The sequence below is a fragment of the Rutilus rutilus genome (genome assembly GCF_951802725.1).
Source record: "Rutilus rutilus genome assembly, chromosome: 7".
NCBI classification, from domain to species: Eukaryota; Metazoa; Chordata; class Actinopteri; order Cypriniformes; family Leuciscidae; genus Rutilus; species Rutilus rutilus.
Window position 1 is genome coordinate 29,707,686 of NC_140221.1, and position 20,083 is coordinate 29,727,768.

A 20,083-nucleotide genomic window follows, 5' to 3' on the forward strand; every position below is an offset into this window, starting at 1 on the left:
CCTCTACCTCATCAGGCAGAAGAAAATAAGGTCTGTCTGCCAATCAGCTGCTGTCCTGACTGTGCTGGTTATTAGCATTCCATTACCATAATCACTAATCCTCAAAACCTGTAGTTCCATTTAAGTGTGGGCGGCTTTTTGGATGCAGGCATGATGAAGAACACTCTCTTCTTTCTTCTACACACACATTTCTTATTAAATACTATGACAGGAAGTCATACTTTCTGAATCAGGATGTAATCCACCCTAATTATCCATTAGAAAAGTTTTGGCAGACTATGTATAATCTCAAAATGCTGTTCATCAGTTGCTCCTCCAAATCAATAGCAGAAAAACCAGAAAAGAAAAAGAAAAAGAAAGAGAGAGAGAGAGAGAGAGAGAGAGAGAGAGAGAGAGGCACTAGCTCTGGGCAGATATGTTAGCTTGCTCTTCAATCACATGTAAGAGCATAATATAGCTTCTATTATATGGATGTGCCTTGAGTTATACTCATGTGCCTCATTTGAATAAATATAACTGGCAACTGACAGTTATAAAACACATATGCATTTTCTAGTGCATAACGTAAGAAAGCCTCTATCAAGAAGAAAAATGTATGTGTCTGTAAAAGTACAATACTCAGAAACTATGAAAGAGTGGAACAATGCAAATATGCAATGCAATTACACACCAAGAACTAAGACAAAAGTGTTTACACAGCTGTACTTCATGGAATAAGATCACTGGTATTTATGAAAATATGAATCTGTACACCATCATTTCCTAAATTTCAAATACAAATACACAGAGGTTATTCCTCTGTTACTCAAAACAGCAGCTGCACTGTGTGGTTACATTTGTGATGTACCTTACTGTAATATCTGGGAACACTGAACACACACCTGCCCTTTTGCTGGTCTATGTGGTATCCTACCTTACATCAGCTTGCATGGCTACAAGAACATTGCTGCTGTCAGCAAACATAGAAACCCATCCACAGATCAGCAAAACAATATCACGCAATTCATCACAAACATATGCCGAATAAAATCAGCCTACAGAGATGGAGCATTGTGGGACTCACCAAAACACTGTCTGAATAAGACACAAGAAACACCTTACACCTATACTTTCTCACCTTTACAGTATATTTCATAAACATATCCTGTGAGGGTTTTGTTCAGAGTGGAGGCCCAGAGAGAAGTGAGAAAAAAGTTTCCAGTTTCACTTTCACTTAAAATAAATCTATCTTCTCTTAAAAGTCTCAGTCCACCCACCCGGAAATTCAGGCAGCAGGCGGTTGGCCAGAATGATGCAAGACACATAATCCAAAACAGATGAAAGGGGGTACTCCACATTTCCCAGACGTGGAGATCTCCTCAGAATTTCCTACAGCTGTGGCCAATAAGAGCTCAATAATAAAGTTAGCAGGCTACGCTAATGTGAGCTACGCTAGCCTGACGTGTGTGTGAGGAGGACTCACCCAGCTTACAGCTGCCTGTGGAGGTGACGCTGGAGCAGGGGCAGGGGATGCAGGGGTCTGTGACGGGAAACCTGGGCCTTCTGTAGAAATTATACCTGCAGTTCTCGCAACTGGGTCCTTCGGTGTTGCCTTGGCAGTTCACACAGATGCCTGAGAGAACAGGGGGAGGGACAGAGGGTTGAGTAAACAGAACCACAGCTGTGACCGACAGGACTTTGGTCCAGTGAGGTGGACGAGAGGGGAACAGAGTTCAACGACGCTAAACAAGGTAGACAAAACAAACCTGAAGTTAGAAGACCGATGCAAAGGGAAAAAAAGAAATGGAGAGACTGAGCAAACGTATTTCTAGGGAGCGTGCATGAAAACAAGGAAGGAACTTAGACCCTGCCAGAGCTAGTGTAAATCTAACGACAAAATGTTAACAGGGGGTTGTGAAAACAAATATATGTATTACAATTTGAATAAGATCTTTTTGTGTGAACTCTTTAGGTTGAGTGATTTGACCTGCTTTTATTATATTGATTTGAAATTGTAAAAAATCCAAGTGAAAACAGAACACTTACACAAGTTATTGCATAATTCAGGAAGTATGAGACACACACACACACACACACACACACACACACACACACACACACACACACACACACACACACACACACACACACACACTTCTCTGCTGTACATCAGGCTTCTTGCATTTGCTGTTTTTTCCTTCATTTCTAACAAAGCACCACTTCTGGACATAGTGCTATAAATAAAGATGAATGTCGCTGTATTAGCTAACAAAATATCAAACCAAAAATTTAGCAGGAAATATAACACTAATATAAGCAAAATATTTCACAAGGTCCTAATTTATAAAACAAAAGATGTGCTGTTCAAAATTAAAACAAAAAGCATTTGGACACTGTTATCTTCTTTTATGTTCCACAGAAGAAAGGAAGTCACAATTTGGAAGAAAATGATGGTCAGTAATTGATGACAGAATTTTTCAGATTTGAGTGTACTGTCCCTTTTAAATGACACTTGTTGGTTGATTAGAAAAAATATTAAGATAAATGAAGAATGCCAATGCCTCTTGATCAGATTTTTTGTATTCTAATTCAAAGACATTCAAACATCAATGTCCAAATACTATTTGGGACCACTGCAGTGCTCAGTGAGCAATTATCTCAGACAGAGAAAGATTAATGACATAAATTAACCAAGAAGCGGTCACAACTGATGAAAACCAGCATCACTAGTAATCAGCTGACTGTGAGTTTCTTTACAGCTGTCAAACTCATCAACACAAACATTTACGCTTTTTTGATCATCTGAATGATAAATGCTGCATTTGTGTCTGGAATGTAATGACTATCTGAATTAACTTTATAACATTTGTTCCGACACACCAATATCACAGACAGTCATACAACAATGTGATTTCTTTCTCTTCAGGGTTGTTTGTCTTATCTTTCACTGGCTGTACAGGCAAATAATTTTTATTTAATTTTTTCACAAATACACTGCTTAACCCTCTGATGGTCCTCGGTCATTTCTTTAAAAATCACAGCTTCATCGGAAGGTTATGAAACTTGGTGACTTTTCTGGCATTAGGTATGTGAATACAAAAAAAAATTGAGGTCATGATCCGAGCATGCTAAGTGGTCGTAAACAAAAAGAGTCACACTCGTGGTCTTCGGTCAAAAATGACCGACCCATAGGAAATGAATGGGAAATTTACAAAAACACAAAAATTCTCTGAATTTTTGTCTGTACAATCTACAAATCGGACACGATTCTAAAAAAAAGTACACCGCAGTAAAGGGGTGACACTCTACAACATCAAGAGTGCAAAAAATTCACACCCACCCACACACACACACATACAAACACACACACGTTTATACACATACACACCAATAAATTCAGATTACAAAATTCTGTTTTGAATTTTTACAAATCACAGCTTCATCAGAATGTTACGAAACTTGGTGACTTTTCTGGCATTAGGTATGTGAACACACAAAAAAACTGAGTTCATGATCCGAGCATGCTAAGTGGTCGTAAAAAAATTAGTTATGATTTTGGTCTTCGGTCAAAATTACCCCCATAGGAAATTAATGGGAAATTGACAAAAACACAAAAATTCTCTAAAAATCAGCCACGATGCAGAAAAAAAATGCTCAGCAATGAAGGGGTGAAGCTCTTAAACATCAAGAGTGAAAAATATAACATAATTAATAATTATAATTAATATATGTATATATAATTAATATAATAATTATTAAAATTATTAAAATAATAATTAATAAAATGTTATAAACCTTGGCAAAAAGTATTATTTGAGAATTTCTAAAAAAATACATTCAATCCACATCTTAAAAGTAAGTAATTTGGTCCAAAAACAACTAGAATTCACAAACATCTCCATTTAGAGCTATACAGGCATCTAGTGGTAAACCCATGCAATAACATGTTTTATTTAATTTTATGATTAATAAATTGATGAATTTTTTTTTTTTTTTTTTTTTTATGAAAGCCTAGTCTCTATTTTACCCGAAAATACTGCATAGAATTTTTTTTTTTTTCAAAATCAAAAAAAAAAAAAAAAAAACACATTATTTTCAATGGCAAAAAATGGACTATAAATATTGCATAAATATTAATAAGTTCAATCAAATTGTCTCAAAATTCTAAATTAAAAAGAATAAATATTATAGAACAAAAATAAATTGCATTGGTTTTTACTGGGATGGAGGAAGTTTCATTTTTAGGTGTCCGGTCATTTATGACCGGGAAGGCCCCCAGTGTGACTGCTAAACGAAGACCATCAGAGGGTTAACTACTGTAGATTTTTACATTTTCTGAAGAAACTGTAAGTGGTACTTCCGATCAAAACTCATCAACACAATGCCTACAGCTATTGTTTTCTGAATGGTTGCTAGGGCATTGCTAGTTGGTTGCTAGATGGTCACTTACTGGCCTGGGAAAAATAGCATACTCTCAAGTTTCTTTTATCCCAAGATGCAAGTCTATGGTATGGTATGGTTTTTTCATCTGATTGAAATGTATTAGTACACCTCTTCAAGAATTGAAGTAGCATTGCTGTCTGCAGCACAAACATGCCGTGCACCACATCTTTACAAAATCCCTGTCTTAATAATGTATTAAATAATTTCATTTATTTAATGAAATATGACCAGGCATGGAACATATGTAACTAGACATTATTTGGCATATGTATATTATTGTAATCTGTTTCTCACCAAAGGAAGTTGGCCTCTCCCAGCTAACCCATATATGGTTTTCCCCAAGGTTGTTCTTCCTCTTCGGCTAAACATCTTATGGATTTTTTTCCCCACCCCAAGGCATTTTTCTGCTTTGAAAGTATATGTTTTGTTAAAAGCATTGTACAAGCATCTGACTGGACTTCAGCAAGCACCGCTTATAAAGAGTATAAACATAGCAGAACTGAGTGTTAAATAAATGTTGCATTAAAAAATGTCGTTAAATTCGGGTATAGTTTTTATACAAAATTTACTTGAATTAATCTTAGAGGATTACAGGTGCTGCCTATCAAAACTGCCTTAAAAAACATAGGATAAAACATGGGATAAAATTACAATAACATGAATCAATTGCTGACTTTAAGAGTCTGTCCATCAATTGACAAAGCAAGATCATGAAAAGTCTTCAGGGATGAAAGCAGAAACATTCTTTGAGTGCAAGACAAAGTGAACCCTAGAGAGATCCAACTCATGGCCAAAAGCACAAAGATCAAAGAGGCTGTGTATGCGTGTTTGAAAAGATGGGCTGCTGTCAGACCCACTCGACTATGCGTGTGTAAGTTTGTTTTTCCACTGGGCTTGTCTCCAGGGCTAGAAAGTAAAGCAGGAGGAGGATCATTAGTGCTCAAACGCTTTTCCCTGTGTTGAAGACGAATGTGTGTCCACAGATGAAGCCTTATGCAAACACTCGCCCTGGTCCAGCTATAACTCTTCTCTCATCTCATAACAGGAGACTGACACAGGGGTCAGAGGGTAGCAAGATCAGTGAATCAGGAGAGCAATCAATGATGATGTATTTACACGACTATAAGGCAGTAGACAAAACAAGTATTTACAGTTGTGGTCAAAAGTTTACATGCAGAATCTGCAAAATGCTAATTATTTGAACAAAATAAGAATGATCATAAAAATGCATATGTTTGCTATTGCTATTTAATACTGTCCTGCATAAGATATGGTACATAACAGATGTTTACATATAGCACATAAGAGAAAACAACAGCTGAATTTATTCAAAAGTTTACATACGCTTGATTCTTAAAACTGTGTCATTACCTGGATGATCCATGACTGTTTTTTTTTTTTTTGTGACGGTTGTTCCCTTTGTTGTCTCGTTTGTCCCGAACAGTTAAACTGCCCACTGTTCTTAAAAAAAACAAGTAATAAAAACTCAGTGAGTGTTTTAGCGCAATTTTCTCACGTCATGGGATCACAACACTCACAATTCAATTTTTGAAGCATAAAGGAATTCTAATATTATTGTAAATTTTAGAAGCTATCGATTGCAATTTGTTTCAACTCGATAGCTATTATGGTTGCCGAGAAATTTGCAAAAAACTTAATTTTTTTCTGGAATTTCCAGGAAATCCAAAATCTTTTCCTGGATTTTTTTTGTGCGTTCCCGAGATTAGACCTTCCTTAACATAATGCCGAAACCCCGAAGTCTCTAGGTGGTCTGGTTGAGGAGTAGATAGAAGTGCAAGATTGGTGCGCACAGACAGAACAGAAATCATGAGTTGTTAATCGCAATTTTGTCCGGTGGAAAATTGCGCTAAAAATCCTGTAGGTCCCGCAAATTCTGTGGTTTTCCAGCATCTTTTGCATATCTGAACCCTTTCCAGCAGTAAACAAGGGACTCATGATGAACAACTATCACAAAACAAAAAACAGTCGTGGATCATCCAGGTAATGACAGTTTTTATTACTATTATTATTATTTTGTCTAGTGGACTATATGTAAATGTGAAATATCTTATTCAGAACAGTACTTAATAAAAAGAATAACTTGCATTTTTGTATGCAGATTCTTAAAGGTGTATGTAAACTTTTGACCACAACTGTAAATCAAGCATAATTATATTAAACAACAAAATATTTGCCATGAATGTGTATCAGTAAAACATCATATAAACATTTAGTCGGTAAGTGAGTCAGATATTAATTAGTAATTGCTCTGAAGGACTGAGAATGTAATTCAAACAATACTTTTAGTCTTTTTGACCGATTCTTTAAACTCCCTCATAGTTATTCAATGCATGAAAAGGGTAGAATCTGGTAATATCTGGCCATGGTAAACGGCAGTGTAATTTCAGGTTTGCTGGATGTATGTGGAAAAATCCTGAGCCAAATTACACAGAACAGTACATTTCCAGAAATACCAGAAATATGAAGTTTCATGAAAATACACAGTTGAAACACTGATGGCTGCAGGTGTGAAGACCTTTCATATGTTGATGACCAGCATTAAGGTGCTTGCTGTGTTCTCAGATGGAGGGAGGGGGTGAACCAGGGAATTTTCACAAAACAGCCTCAAAATAGTCTTAATATTATTGAACTCAAATATAGCTAGCTTTATTAATTTTGACAGCGCCATTAGAGAACATATGGTTTATAATTTGAAGTCATCCTCTCTCCCCCAACTTCATTCTTCTTTCCATATTATTTCACAGAAAATAAAACCTGGTCCTTAACTGGTGTAGGGAGGAGAAGTGGTTTCTCTAGCAGTATCTCTACAAATAGAGATTAATACCCCAAAAAAGTCACAAAGTGTTACAACGTGTATCTTTTCCTGGGCAATAGGGCACATTTTTTCCCTGAAGTGCCAGCCTCATCAGCCCCGTGAAGGCCTCATTGACATGACAGCCATCGGCACTGATCCTCAACAAACTCGTCTCCATACCGGCGTGATGACTCCGACTTCCAACCAGATGGAACTGGATAAATATTCTGAATGTTCTGATCCAATCTGACTTCTGATCTGTAATGCTGCCTGAATCATAATCATACACTGTTCGTTCTTTGGTCAGAGGAGAACTGCCCCCGACTGAGCCTGGGTTCTCCCAAGGTTTTTTTCTCCATTCTGTCACCTGATGGAGTTTTGGTTCCTTGCCACTGTTGCCTTGGCTTTTGGCTTGCTTGGTTGGGGACATTTAATATTCAACAAAATGATTGATCTGCCTTACTTAAGGTTGACGATGACGCAATTTTCTTCTAGAAACAAACTTTGTTGTATTATTTTCATGTTATCACTGTGAAGCTGCTTTGATGCAATCTGTATTGTAAACAGCGCTATATAAATAAAGGTGACTTGACAATAACAGTGGAACTGATCAATAGTTATTGTTAGTCAAAAACTAGCAAAGAGTATTTATATATAAATAATTATAAACTATATAAATAAACAATCATACATTTAAAATATCTCCCTTGAGAAATATTTCCCTTGTGAAAAGTGTGTCAAAAAGCCCTGGTCTTCCATATATCTTAACTTTTCATAAATTATCCCCTCCCACACACACACACACACACACACATGCACACACGCACGCACGCACGTGTGTAACTAATATATGTGTAAAATTAAACACTGGCTATGTATTTATTTTGTATTTTCTCTCAGGTAATGTTTCCTCTTTTCCACAGTATCCTACACACAAGCGTGGGTCAACTAATCTTCAGAGATTATAAACAGTAACAAAAATTCAGAAGGTTGTTGCAATCTTTTAATATCCATTTTTGTATTGTTTTACCTATCCAATTTAAATATTTTCTGTTACTAAACATATTTGATGTCTCTTGCGTATCCTGCAAGATTTATAATGAGGCCATGAAGAAGTATTCGTAGATTCATCCTGGGAAGGCCCAGCTGAAACACTCAATCATGGTTGTGGCAAAAAAGCCAAAGTGAGACAACAAACAGTAAGTTTAGAAACTGACATGATGTAACTCTTCTTAAATAGGCCATTAGTTTGTTGTGAGTATTTTCAGTGGTTACATTATGTTGTTTTGTAGTTTTTGCAGAGGTCAACAGAGACAAATGAAGAAAGAGCACTGTGAAGGACAGAAATGGTGGAGCTCAATGTAAGATGAGGAAGATGTTGTTGATGTGGGTTCACATAGGAGCTACAGTGAGGACTGGGATACATCATCTAATGTGTTATTTAATGCCTTTGTTTGAAAGGTATTTTTAAATGTTGTTTTCTGACTGTTTTATGTTTTAGATATTATTTACTATTTTTCCCAAATAAAGACAAACAATCAATTATTGGTTAAACTATATATTTTCTAGCCACCTGGCCTGCAACCAATCAAATCACTCACCTGTAAGGATTTTGGGAGGGATATATTTTAAATGTAACCAATAAAGTCACTTTGCTGCAAGGGCTTTGGGGGGGATAAATTTCAAGTTTACCAATGAACTAACTTTTGATTCAAGTCTGTTTGCTCAGTGGCCCAATTGCTGTCTGGTTAGGGACTGGGTTTAACCCTTAAAGCAGCCAATCCATCTTTAAAATGAATGATCAAAGCCGATGACAGAGTGGCACAAAGGTGTGAATGTCCCCCTGAAAAACACGTATTTAAGAGGATTACTTGCCATGGCAACAAATGGCTGTTGCACGGAAGAACACCGCAGTAACATACATCTGAATTGTTACAATTTCGGCGGTATACGGGCAAGTGGTATTCCCCATATCTGGTCAATAATACTCCTGGATTCGTCCAAAAATGTGTGGTGTATACAGGCATATACTGGTCCGTATACACCTCTTTTCATGCAGTGATTTGTGATTCATACTACACTGGTCACAGTGTATAATCAAAGACAATACAATAGAAAGACGTGTTGTCTGTTTATTGTCTTTGTATTATTTTGTGCTATCCTGTCGGTTTCAACTCACCAAATTCAATTCAGTCTGAAAACTGTTAACTCATCTGAAATATAATTATGACCGCCGCTAGCGTAGCTAGCGAAAGCGGTCATATAGGGATTGTCAAAGTTTTTTTTTTTTTTTTTTTTTGTCACCTTACTGAATTTTTCGTCAACGATACCAGGGACACCGAAGCACCGGGGAACATGAAATTTGGTGGGCATGTAGCCCCACTAGACTTCTAAGGAACAATTTCGTTTGGTCCCCGGGGGCCACTCCCCCCCCGCGCTGGGCCCCCCCAAACCCCAAAAAATGCAGTTTTTCCTAAATAACTACCTGAACCGTGGCACCGAGGATGAAGAAATTTTTATGGTATGTTGGTCTACTAGACTTTTACGGAAAAATTTCGTTTGGTCCCCGGGGGCCACTTCCCCCCCCGCGCTGGGGCCCCCTTAAATTTTTCGTCAACGATACCAGGGACACCGAAACACCGGGGAACATGAAATTTGGTGGGCATGTAGCCCCACTAGACTTCTAAGGAAAAATTTCGTTTGGTCCCCGGGGGCCACTCCCCCCCCGCGCTGGGCCCCCCCAAACCCCAAAAAATGCAGTTTTTCCTAAATAACTACCTGAACCGTGGCACCGAGGATGAAGAAATTTTTATGGTATGTTGGTCTACTAGACTTTTACGGAAAAATTTCGTTTGGTCCCCGGGGGCCACTTCCCCCCCCGCGCTGGGGCCCCCTTAAATTTTTCGTCAACGATACCAGGGACACCGAAACACCGGGGAACATGAAATTTGGTGGGCATGTAGCCCCACTAGACTTCTAAGGAAAAATTTCGTTTGGTCCCCGGGGGCCACTCCCCCCCCGCGCTGGGCCCCCCCAAACCCAAAAAAATGCAGTTTTTCCTAAATAACTACCTGAACCGTGGCACCGAGGATGAAGAAATTTTTATGGTATGTTGGTCTACTAGACTTTTACGGAAAAATTTCGTTTGGTCCCCGGGGGCCACTTCCCCCCCCGCGCTGGGGCCCCCTTAAATTTTTCGTCAACCATACCAGGGACACCGAAACACCGGGGAACATGAAATTTGGTGGGCATGTAGCCCCACTAGACTTCTAAGGAAAAATTTCGTTTGGTCCCCGGGGGCCACTCCCCCCCCGCGCTGGGCCCCCCCAGACCCAAAAAAAATGCAGTTTTTCCTAAATAACTACCTGAACCGTGGCACCGAGGATGAAGAAATTTTTATGGTATGTTGGTCTACTAGACTTTTACGGAAAAATTTCGTTTGGTCCCCGGAGGCCACTTCCCCCCCCCGCGCTGGGGCCCCCGTAAATTTTTCGTCAACGATACCAGGGACACCGAAACACCGGGGAACATGAAATTTGGTGGGCATGTAGCCCCACTAGACTTCTACGGAAAAATTTCGTTTGGTCCCCGGGGGCCACTCCCCCCCCCGCGCTGGGCCCCCCTTAACCCCAAAAAATGCAGTTTTTCCTAAATAACTACCTGAACCGTGGCACCGAGGATGAAGAAATTTTTATGGTATGTTTGTCTACTAGACTTTTACGGAAAAATTTCGTTTGGTCCCCGGGGGCCACTCCCCCCCCGCGCTGGGGCCCCTGTAAATTTTTCGTCAACGATACCAGGGACACCGAAGCACCGGGGAACATGAAATTTGGTGGGCATGTAGCCCCACTAGACTTCTACGGAAAAATTTCGTTTGGTCCCTGGGGGCCACTCCCCCCCCGCGCTGGGCCCCCCCAAAACCAAAAAAATGCAGTTTTTCCTAAATAACTACCTGAACCGTGGCACCGAGGATGAAGAAATTTTGATGGTATGTTGGTCTACTAGACTTTTACGGAAAAATTTCGTTTGGTCCCCGGGAGCCACTTCCCCCCCCGTGCTGGGGCCCCCGTAAATTTTTCGTCAACGATACCAGGGACACCGAAGCACCGGGGAACATGAAATTTGGTGGGCATGTAGCCCCACTACACTTCTACGGAAAAATTTCGTTTGGTCCCCGGGGGCCACTCCCCCCCCCCGCGCTGGGCCCCCCCAAACCCCAAAAAATGCAGTTTTTCCTAAATAACTACCTGAACCGTGGCACCGAGGATGAAGAAATTTTTATGGTATGTTGCTCTTAAGGGCCCACATCAACCTAGCCCATAATCACTCATTTGTGATTTGCGCCCCTCCCATAAAAAATGAAAATGCAATATTATTCTGCTTTAATCGCCCCTATCTTCAGTGGAGATGTTCAGAACTGCACCATATTTCATGTGTATGATTAACTTGACATCCTCTGGGGGTATCCTCTGCTAAGTTTTGTAGAATTTCATCCATGGGGGGGTATAAAATAAATTCATTTATGTGCACATTTAGTGACTGTACACTCATCGGCCTGTAGATGGTGCTGTTGAGCGAAGGGTTGCTGGTTTAGGATGATACTGTCACACACACACATGCAGGAATACAAACAAACGCAAGCATGCACACACACTGACATCCACACGCACAGACACACACCCATACACACACATACAAATCCACATGCACAGACACACACACACAAACACACACGCGCACACATGTACGCACACATACATACACGCACAGACACACACACACACACACACATACACACACACACACACACACACACACACAGACAGATATGCACATACTATTACTTTTTTTAGGTATATACATAAACACGCAATACAGCCAAATTACTCCACGTCATTTATTTTTGTGGAAAGCCAGTGCAGGCCTGAGCGGCGGTCATATTTTGTACCGCGATGCGGTACATCTAGTTTATTTGGGAATTGCAGCACTGTTACTGAATAGCGGGCCAGGATACACTGGTGGAAGAACTTCAAGTGCAGTTGGTTCTGCAAGACTGAAAACTGTGTAGTGAAAGCTTATATATCAGCAGCTAAGAGTCTACAATGTGAGTCCACAAATCACCATTATGACAGTGGCGATGAATTTACTGAACTGGGAAGAGGAATAATGAGCCACATTAACGAGTGTGAGTGCCTACATATGCAAAAGTGAAATTATGAAGACAGGTGCGAGAAAATCAAACACGCGTAGCCTGTAAATGAGTAAAAGACCAAAGAGACACTTACTGTGTGGCTGAAATTTGCCATTATGTAGTAGGTGTCTGCAAATTTAAACCGTTTTGGACAAAAAAGTGAATACATGCAAGGACTGATCATGTGAAAAAAAGAAAAGAAAAGCACTTTGAACAGGTCAGGAAAGGAAACTTGAAACATGGAGAAAAAGCAATGCCCATGTGAAATTATCCAGGTGTAGTTAGTTGGCTGATGGTAAAGACTAGGTGAAAACTATTACAAATCATTTTCAGTAACTGAAATAAAGCTGAAATATAATAAACTATAAATGTGACCTGTGCTGGCAAAACGAGTTGCAATGAGCAAATTTTAAAAAATGAGTTCTTGTTATTTTCTCTATTAAAACATTCTCTATTAAAAAACCTTCAAAATGACATATGATTTGTTGGAATCAGACAAATAAATTACTGAACTACACCTATTTGAAGAGTCAAAAAAGTACATTTTGAGAAAAATCAAGTTTTCTGAAGGTTAAAAAAAAAAAAAAAAAAAAATCACCTAGGCTAGCAGCCATACCTTAAAATCCCCGGTAACAACACCAAATTTGGCACACACCAAGTCAAAACCCATATCTATAGGAAAAATACACTAATTAAAACTTTTTTTAATCACGTTTGAGATTTGTGCTGGCTACTGTATACAGGCCACCAGGGCACCATACAGACTTTATCAAAGAATTTGCTGATTTTCTATCAGTTAGTACTGGCTGCAGATAAAGTCCTAATGGTTGGTGATTTTAATATACATGTATATAACGAAAAAGATGCATTGGGATTGGCATTTAAAGACATTCTAAACTCTACTGGAGTCAGACAACATGTGTCAGGACCTACTCATTATCGTAATCATACTCTAGATCTAATATTATCACACAGAATCAATGATGATGCTGTTGAAATTCTACAGCAGAGTGATGACATCTCAGATCATTATCTAGTCTTGTGTAAACTTAATTTAGCCAAGGCTGCAAAGCCGACTCCGTGTTACAAATATGTTAGACCTATCACTTCTGCCACTAAAGATTGCTTTATTAATAATCTTCCTGATCAGTTTCATCATCTAAGCATCCCAGATAGCTTAGAAGAACTCGATATTGCGACAGAAACTTTTAACTCTCTCTTTTCCAGCACTTTAGACACAGTTGCTCCGTTTCGCTTGAAGATTAAAGAAAATAGTCCAATGCCGTGGTACAACGAGTACACTCAGACCCTTAAGAGAGCAGCCAGAAAATTGGAGCGCAACTGGAAGAAAACAAGACTAGAGGTATTTCGCATTTCATGGAAGGAGAGCTCGAATGCATACAGAGAGGCCTTAAAAGCTGCTAGATCTGCTTATTTTTCAACCCTATTAGAAGAAAATAAACAAACTAACGAAAAATAAAGCTTCAAGCCCAGAAGTTTCCAAGCAGTACAGCAGTAATGACTTTATGAACTTCTTCACTTATAAGATTGATAATATCAGGGAGAAAATTATAACTATGCAACCGTCTACAACAGTATCGCATCAGGGAGTGCATTGTAGTCTCTATAAGGAAAAAATTAGATTCATTAATTGCTTTAGGAGAGGAAGATTTTTTTAAACTCGTTTAATCATCTAAATCGACAACATGTATGTTAGACCCTATACCGACTATGCTACTGAAAGAGATGCTTCCAGAGGTCATAGATCCTCTTCTTAATATCATTAATTCATCTTTGTCATTAGGATACGGACCAAAAACTTTTAAGCTGGCTATGATTAAACCGCTTGTTAAAAAAACGCAACTTGATCATACAGAATTAGTCAATTACAGGCCGATCTCGAATCTACCTTTTCTGTCAAAGATACTAGAAAAGGCGGTATCCTCACAACTATGTTTCTTTTTAGAAAGAAATGATATCTGCGAGGATTTTTAGTCAGGATTTAGACCATACCATAGCACTGAGACTGCTCTCATTAGAGTTACCAATAATTTGCTCTTATCATCCGATCGTGGTTATATCTCGCTATTGGTGTTACTCGATCTTAGTGCTGCATTTGATACTATTGACCACACATTCTTTTAATTAGACTCGAAAATTATGGTGGCATTATGGCATTAGTGGAATTGCATTAGCATGGTTTAAATCATACTTATCTGACCGTTAACAGTTTGTAGCAGTAAATGAAGAGATGTCTCATCGATCACAAGTTCAGTATGGCATTCCACAAGGCTCAGTACTAGGACCGTTGCTGTTCACTCTGTACATGCTACCCTTGGGAGATATCATTAGGAAGCATGGAATTAGTTTTCACTGTTATGCTGATGATACTCTATATTTCTTCACGCCCTGACAAAACGTACCAATTCACAAAATTAACGGAATGTATAGGTGATATAAAAAATTGGATGACTAGTAATTTCCTACTACTTAATTCTGAAAAAACAGAGATTCTAATTATTGGACAAAAAACGTCCTCACGTAATAACCTAGAATACTGTCTAACACTTGATGGCTGCTCTGTCAAGTCTTCGTCGTCGGTTAGGAACCTGGGTGTGCTCTTTGATACCAATCACGTGTCCAGTATATTATCACCAATCAAATATAACATGTCTAGTATATCGTTAGCCTCATAGCATAATTGCCTAAGTCATTTTTTGTTTTTTCTTGTTTTCCAAAGAAATTGAAATATGACTTAGGCAATGATGCTATGAGGCTAACGATATGTAAAACCGCATTTTTCCATCTTAAAAATATATCTAAATTACGTCATATGCTCTCATTGACATATGCAGAACAATTAGTTAATGCGTTCATGACATCAAGGCTAGATTATTGTAATGCTCTTATGGGTGGTTGCCCTGCACGCTTAATAAACAAATTACAGCTGGTCCAAAACGCAGCAGCTCGAGTTCTTATCAGAACCAGGAAGTATGACCATATTATCCCCACTCTGTCAAAACTGCATTGTTGTAACGTATTTACATTGTTAGTAAGTATACTATTAAACATCGTATACTTTAAAAAATATTGCTAATTACTTACAAAGCACTAAATGGTTTAGCTCCGCAGTACTTGAGTGAGCTCTTAACGCATTATAGTCCTTCACGTCTGTTGCGATCTCAAAATTCCGTCCAGTTGATAATACCTAGAATATCAAAATCGACTATTGGTGGTTGATCCTTTTCCTATTTAGCACCTAAACTTTGGAACAGTCTTCTTAACATTGTCCGGGAAGAAGACACACTCTGTCAGTTCAAAGCTAGACTAAAAACACATCTCTTTGACCTAGCATACACATAACACATTATAGACTTCTATTTCAATGATAGGCTGCATAGATTAGGTCAGCCGGAACCGGGAACACTTCCCATAAATCCTGATGTACTCGTTACATCATAAGAAGAATGGTGTCTACGCTAATATTAGTCTCTCTGTTTATCCCGAGGTTTACCGCAGTCCGCCGTATCCAGGCCGTATCCAGATCTGATGAAGGACCTGCACCTGGACACGACGACAACGCAGCCCTGAAGTGTCAACTAGTCTCTCCACTGTGAAGGCCTCCCTCCCCTATCTTTACCTCTCTACAGATAAAGCATTGTCGGGATAATTCCAGTTCGCGTGCCTACGCAGAAGCGATAAAATTCTGTATGTGCCAGACATGTAGTTTGTTGAGGGTTGGTTTGTAGGGAAGGACTACACGCCTGCGCACTACACGCCTGCACACACATATATTCAAACTTGTAATACGCATGTGCACGCCATCAGCGTTCTCACAAGTTTACGTTTTTAAAGTTTGTGCAGAAAACAGTGTCGTGTTAGCGGCCCCTAAGTTAATAACTAATGATCGCTGCGACGGAAGTGAATCAATCAAAACTAACTTTAGCTGGACAATAACTTTATTCTAGAGCTGCTATAAAGCCAAAACAATCTGTTACTTTAATTTCCTATTATCACTGTAAAGCCACTTTGGAACAATCTACATCGTTAAAAGCGCTATATAAATGAAGATGACTTGACTAACATCATCAACAGGAGCTGGAGCAACAGCAATATCTGCAGGAGAAGCAGGTATGGGCAAATGTGACATTTAATCAGCAGGGGCCTTTTGAATCATCTGTACACGTGATTCATCAGGAAGAATATCCACTATTGAAACAGTATGACCTAAGAACAGCAGGCTAGCATCTTAGTTGTTGTGGCCCGACTACATCCACAGCCACTTTTTGCCATGGTCAGACTAGCAGTGGCGCCGACTGGAAAGGAGCAGGATGTGACTTGACAGTTTTGTCTCTGAGCTGACAAACATGACAGGAACAGACAGCATCATGAACCTGAGCATCCATCCATGTCCACCAATATAGATCACAAAGGTGATTGTTTGGTTCTCACCTTTCCCTGATGTCCTTTGTGCACTATGGATCAGATCGAAGAGCAGTAGCTGCAATCAGCCATGAACCTCGGAAAACAAAGTTGTCCATAACAGACAGTTTCCTCCCCATGAGTTGTGTGTCATTTTAGAACACAGCAGGAACTGAGTGGTCATGTAGGGAAACATTAACCATTTACCACCACCACCACCAGTAACTTCTGGTAATTCAATTTCACGGACCACGCACGTGTTTGATTGCGCTGATCTGCACAGTTTAGCATAATGTCCAATCTTTTTACACTTCCTGCATTTTGCAGTTGCAGCCAAGCAGTTTGCAGCTTTATAGGGAAAGTTTACCCAATAATGAAAATTACCCAATGATTTACTCACCCTCACGCCATCCTAGGTGTATATGACATTCTTCTTTCAGACGAATACAATCGGAGTTATATAAAAAAAAATGTCCTGGCTCTTCCAAGCTTTATAATGGTAATGAATGGCTGTTTCTGTTTTGAAGTCAATAAAAGTGCATCCATCCATGATAAAAGTGCATCTATCCATGATAGATGCTCCACATCTCCAAGTGCTCCACACGGCTCTGGGGGCAAGGCTTGAAATTGCGACCATTTTGGTCGCATATGCTCCTGAAATTTTATCTGTGCGACCTAAAAATATATTTGGGAGCATTTGTGCGAGTACAAATAATGGTTGTGGTGCGACCTGTTTTCATTTCTCTAAAAACCGTTTGCAAATTACTTCACAGTGTGTACCTTATGTGTGCTGATATGTGATGGTCGTACCATCATTCTATCAAACGTTATATAACCAATCCAGGGGTTTTCCTGCATTGAATTTTTTTTGGTGGCCGCCAAAGCCTTATTTGATCGGTGAGTGATGTAGAATAGAATGACTGCTGCGCTTGACAGGGCGCATATATAAGTACGAGAGAGAGCCCTGGCCGCGCGCGCACTCTCACGTCTTCAAACAACACGAGCGCTGTCTTGCTCTCTCTCCCTCGCGCATATAATCAAAATCATTTGACACGATAGAAAAAGGGCGGAAGACCAAAGTTTCACGTGGAGCATTCTGAGTTTTTTTTTCTCCTGAATTACGGAGTGAATTGTGCTAAAAAATAAACTGCCGGGATAATCACACAACACGTGCTGTAGGCTACACGTCCACTAATGACACGTCCGATTCGCTAACTAATGACTCATTTGAACCGATTCACTTTAATGAATGGTTAAAACAACTGAACTGTCCAACACTGAACTCACGAGACGTCTGAATAGGTGTATAACAAATCGGTAACACTTTACAATAATGTTCCATTTATTAAATTCTAGTTAACTACATTAGTTAACATGTACTATTAATAAACTGCAATTTGTTAATTTGTTAACCATTGTTAATTTCAACATTTAGGCTACTAATAGCCTATACAAATGTTTTTTTTATTTGTAAACATAGTTAATGCACTGTGAAGTAACATGAACGAACAATGAACAGCTGTATTTTTATTAACTAAGATTAACAAAGATTAATACAGCATATTAATAGCAATAGAATGCTAAGTGCCAAGCAAAAAATGCAGGGACAGGTGTATGGCAAACAAATCAGGTTCATCAGGTTCGATTATTAAGGCTTTTAATTGGCAGGATGCTGCTGGTCGTTCCGCTCTATTGGCAGAGCTAATTATACGTCAAATATAACACCGCATACACCATCGCCAAAGAAGAGCTTGCCTTCACTATATTTAAATCTATGTTGCAGCTCATGGAAAAAGAACGGAGTTGCGATTAACATGACGTATGCAAATGACAAATCATGTGCCAATATCATCGGGGTGAGATGATATAGAGCCAGAAGACCAAATTTCAAATCTTGGCCACAGGATGTGTAAAGCCCCAGTGAAATGAAATCTGTTAATATATAATTTTTAGTTGTGGTGCTCCTTAATTTTTGGTGGGTGCTTCTAAATTTTTGCTGGTGCTCCTAACTTTTTGAAGTTAACATGCCTAAGACTTTTGCACAGTACTGTATAACAAACAGCATTTGTAACAATTTTAAAAGTCTTGTATTTAATTTAACTTCAGTAGCAGAACTGAAGGAGCTAAAAACAACTCAACAATATTTAATATTTAATATCAAATATCAATATAAAAATCTTCATTAAAAATAGAAGATCCAGATCACAAGGAAAAATAAGTAGTTTAAAATATTTATGTGTAAGAGATTGTCTGTTAACAGATGCCATATTTACTAAAACAGACTTCCCAACTAGTTTCCAGTCAACAGAAATGTAATTTCTGAAAATGTAAATCTCTGCTTTGGATATGTAAAATGAATTCACCAAGATATTGACAATGCCTTACCTGGGAAAACTGGCAAGAAACAGGATTATTTTAGGTCTAAGAAGTGTCACAAGAAGAAATGTTCGAGCCAAGAATTGCACGCAGTTACAGATTATATGCATCCAAGGAGCTTAGACCTCTACAACAGCTCAAATTGTGCTGAATTAATGTAACAATATCTGTTCGTCTCACAGCAAGGACATACGAGAAGCGAGATTCACCGGCAATTGTTGGGACAGTTTGACTCCTGCTGTGGTATCTGACGTAATGGGAGAAAGGTAATGGAAGCTCTCTGTGCTTGTCTGTGTATGTACATTATTGGCTTTTAGGAAGCAGAGTGCATGCTGACAGGAACATTAAACACCGCTGGATTGCCACAAATGGACGCTAGGGAAAAAACGCAGACAGCTACAGGGACAATGCATCTAATATGAAATGAGAGAGAGAAAAAAAATCTAAAACTATTTGATATCAGGCTTCTGTTCCAAATTGTCATTATAATAACATGTTTCTCCTTAACACTAGAACTCCCAAGGCGGTCATTTTGACCGTTTTTAAATTTTACAGTGTAATAACTTTGTTAAAATAAAATAAATGTGGCTGTAGGACTCTGACTTTTCCTAAATATGTGTATATTTTATTCTGACACTGTTATTTTATTAAAATCACAAAACACTAAACAGTTCTGACTATTTCTATTATAGATATCATAAGTCCGCTACATTGCAAGTTTCGCGGAGGGACTTCATCACACGACTGGCGAGCGAACTTCGCTCCGACCACATGGAATCAAAAGCCATACAACTGGAGGAACTGCAAACAAAATAAAACCAAGGAGATATGTGCCAAGTGGTGTGTGGTAGCTGCAC

The 20,083-nt window shown here is 38.9% G+C and overlaps 1 protein-coding gene and 1 long non-coding RNA gene across 2 annotated transcripts in view; one reads left to right on the forward strand and one right to left on the reverse strand.

The window, feature by feature from the left end:
• The window catches only part of LOC311294076 (multiple epidermal growth factor-like domains protein 9), a 95,842-nt gene that overhangs the window by 15,505 nt on the left and 60,254 nt on the right, over window positions 1-20,083 (reverse strand). Inside the window, exon 4 of the mRNA XM_084414737.1 lies at window positions 1,463-1,612. Within this exon, the coding sequence (XP_084270863.1) occupies window positions 1,463-1,612 (150 nt within the window). The remainder of the gene's footprint in view (window positions 1-1,462; window positions 1,613-20,083) is intronic.
• Window positions 1,596-8,759, forward strand: LOC311294083. The gene is made up of 4 exons (XR_014628011.1): window positions 1,596-1,730; window positions 8,161-8,226; window positions 8,330-8,436; window positions 8,530-8,759. It is a non-coding gene; the product is annotated as an uncharacterized lncRNA (long non-coding RNA).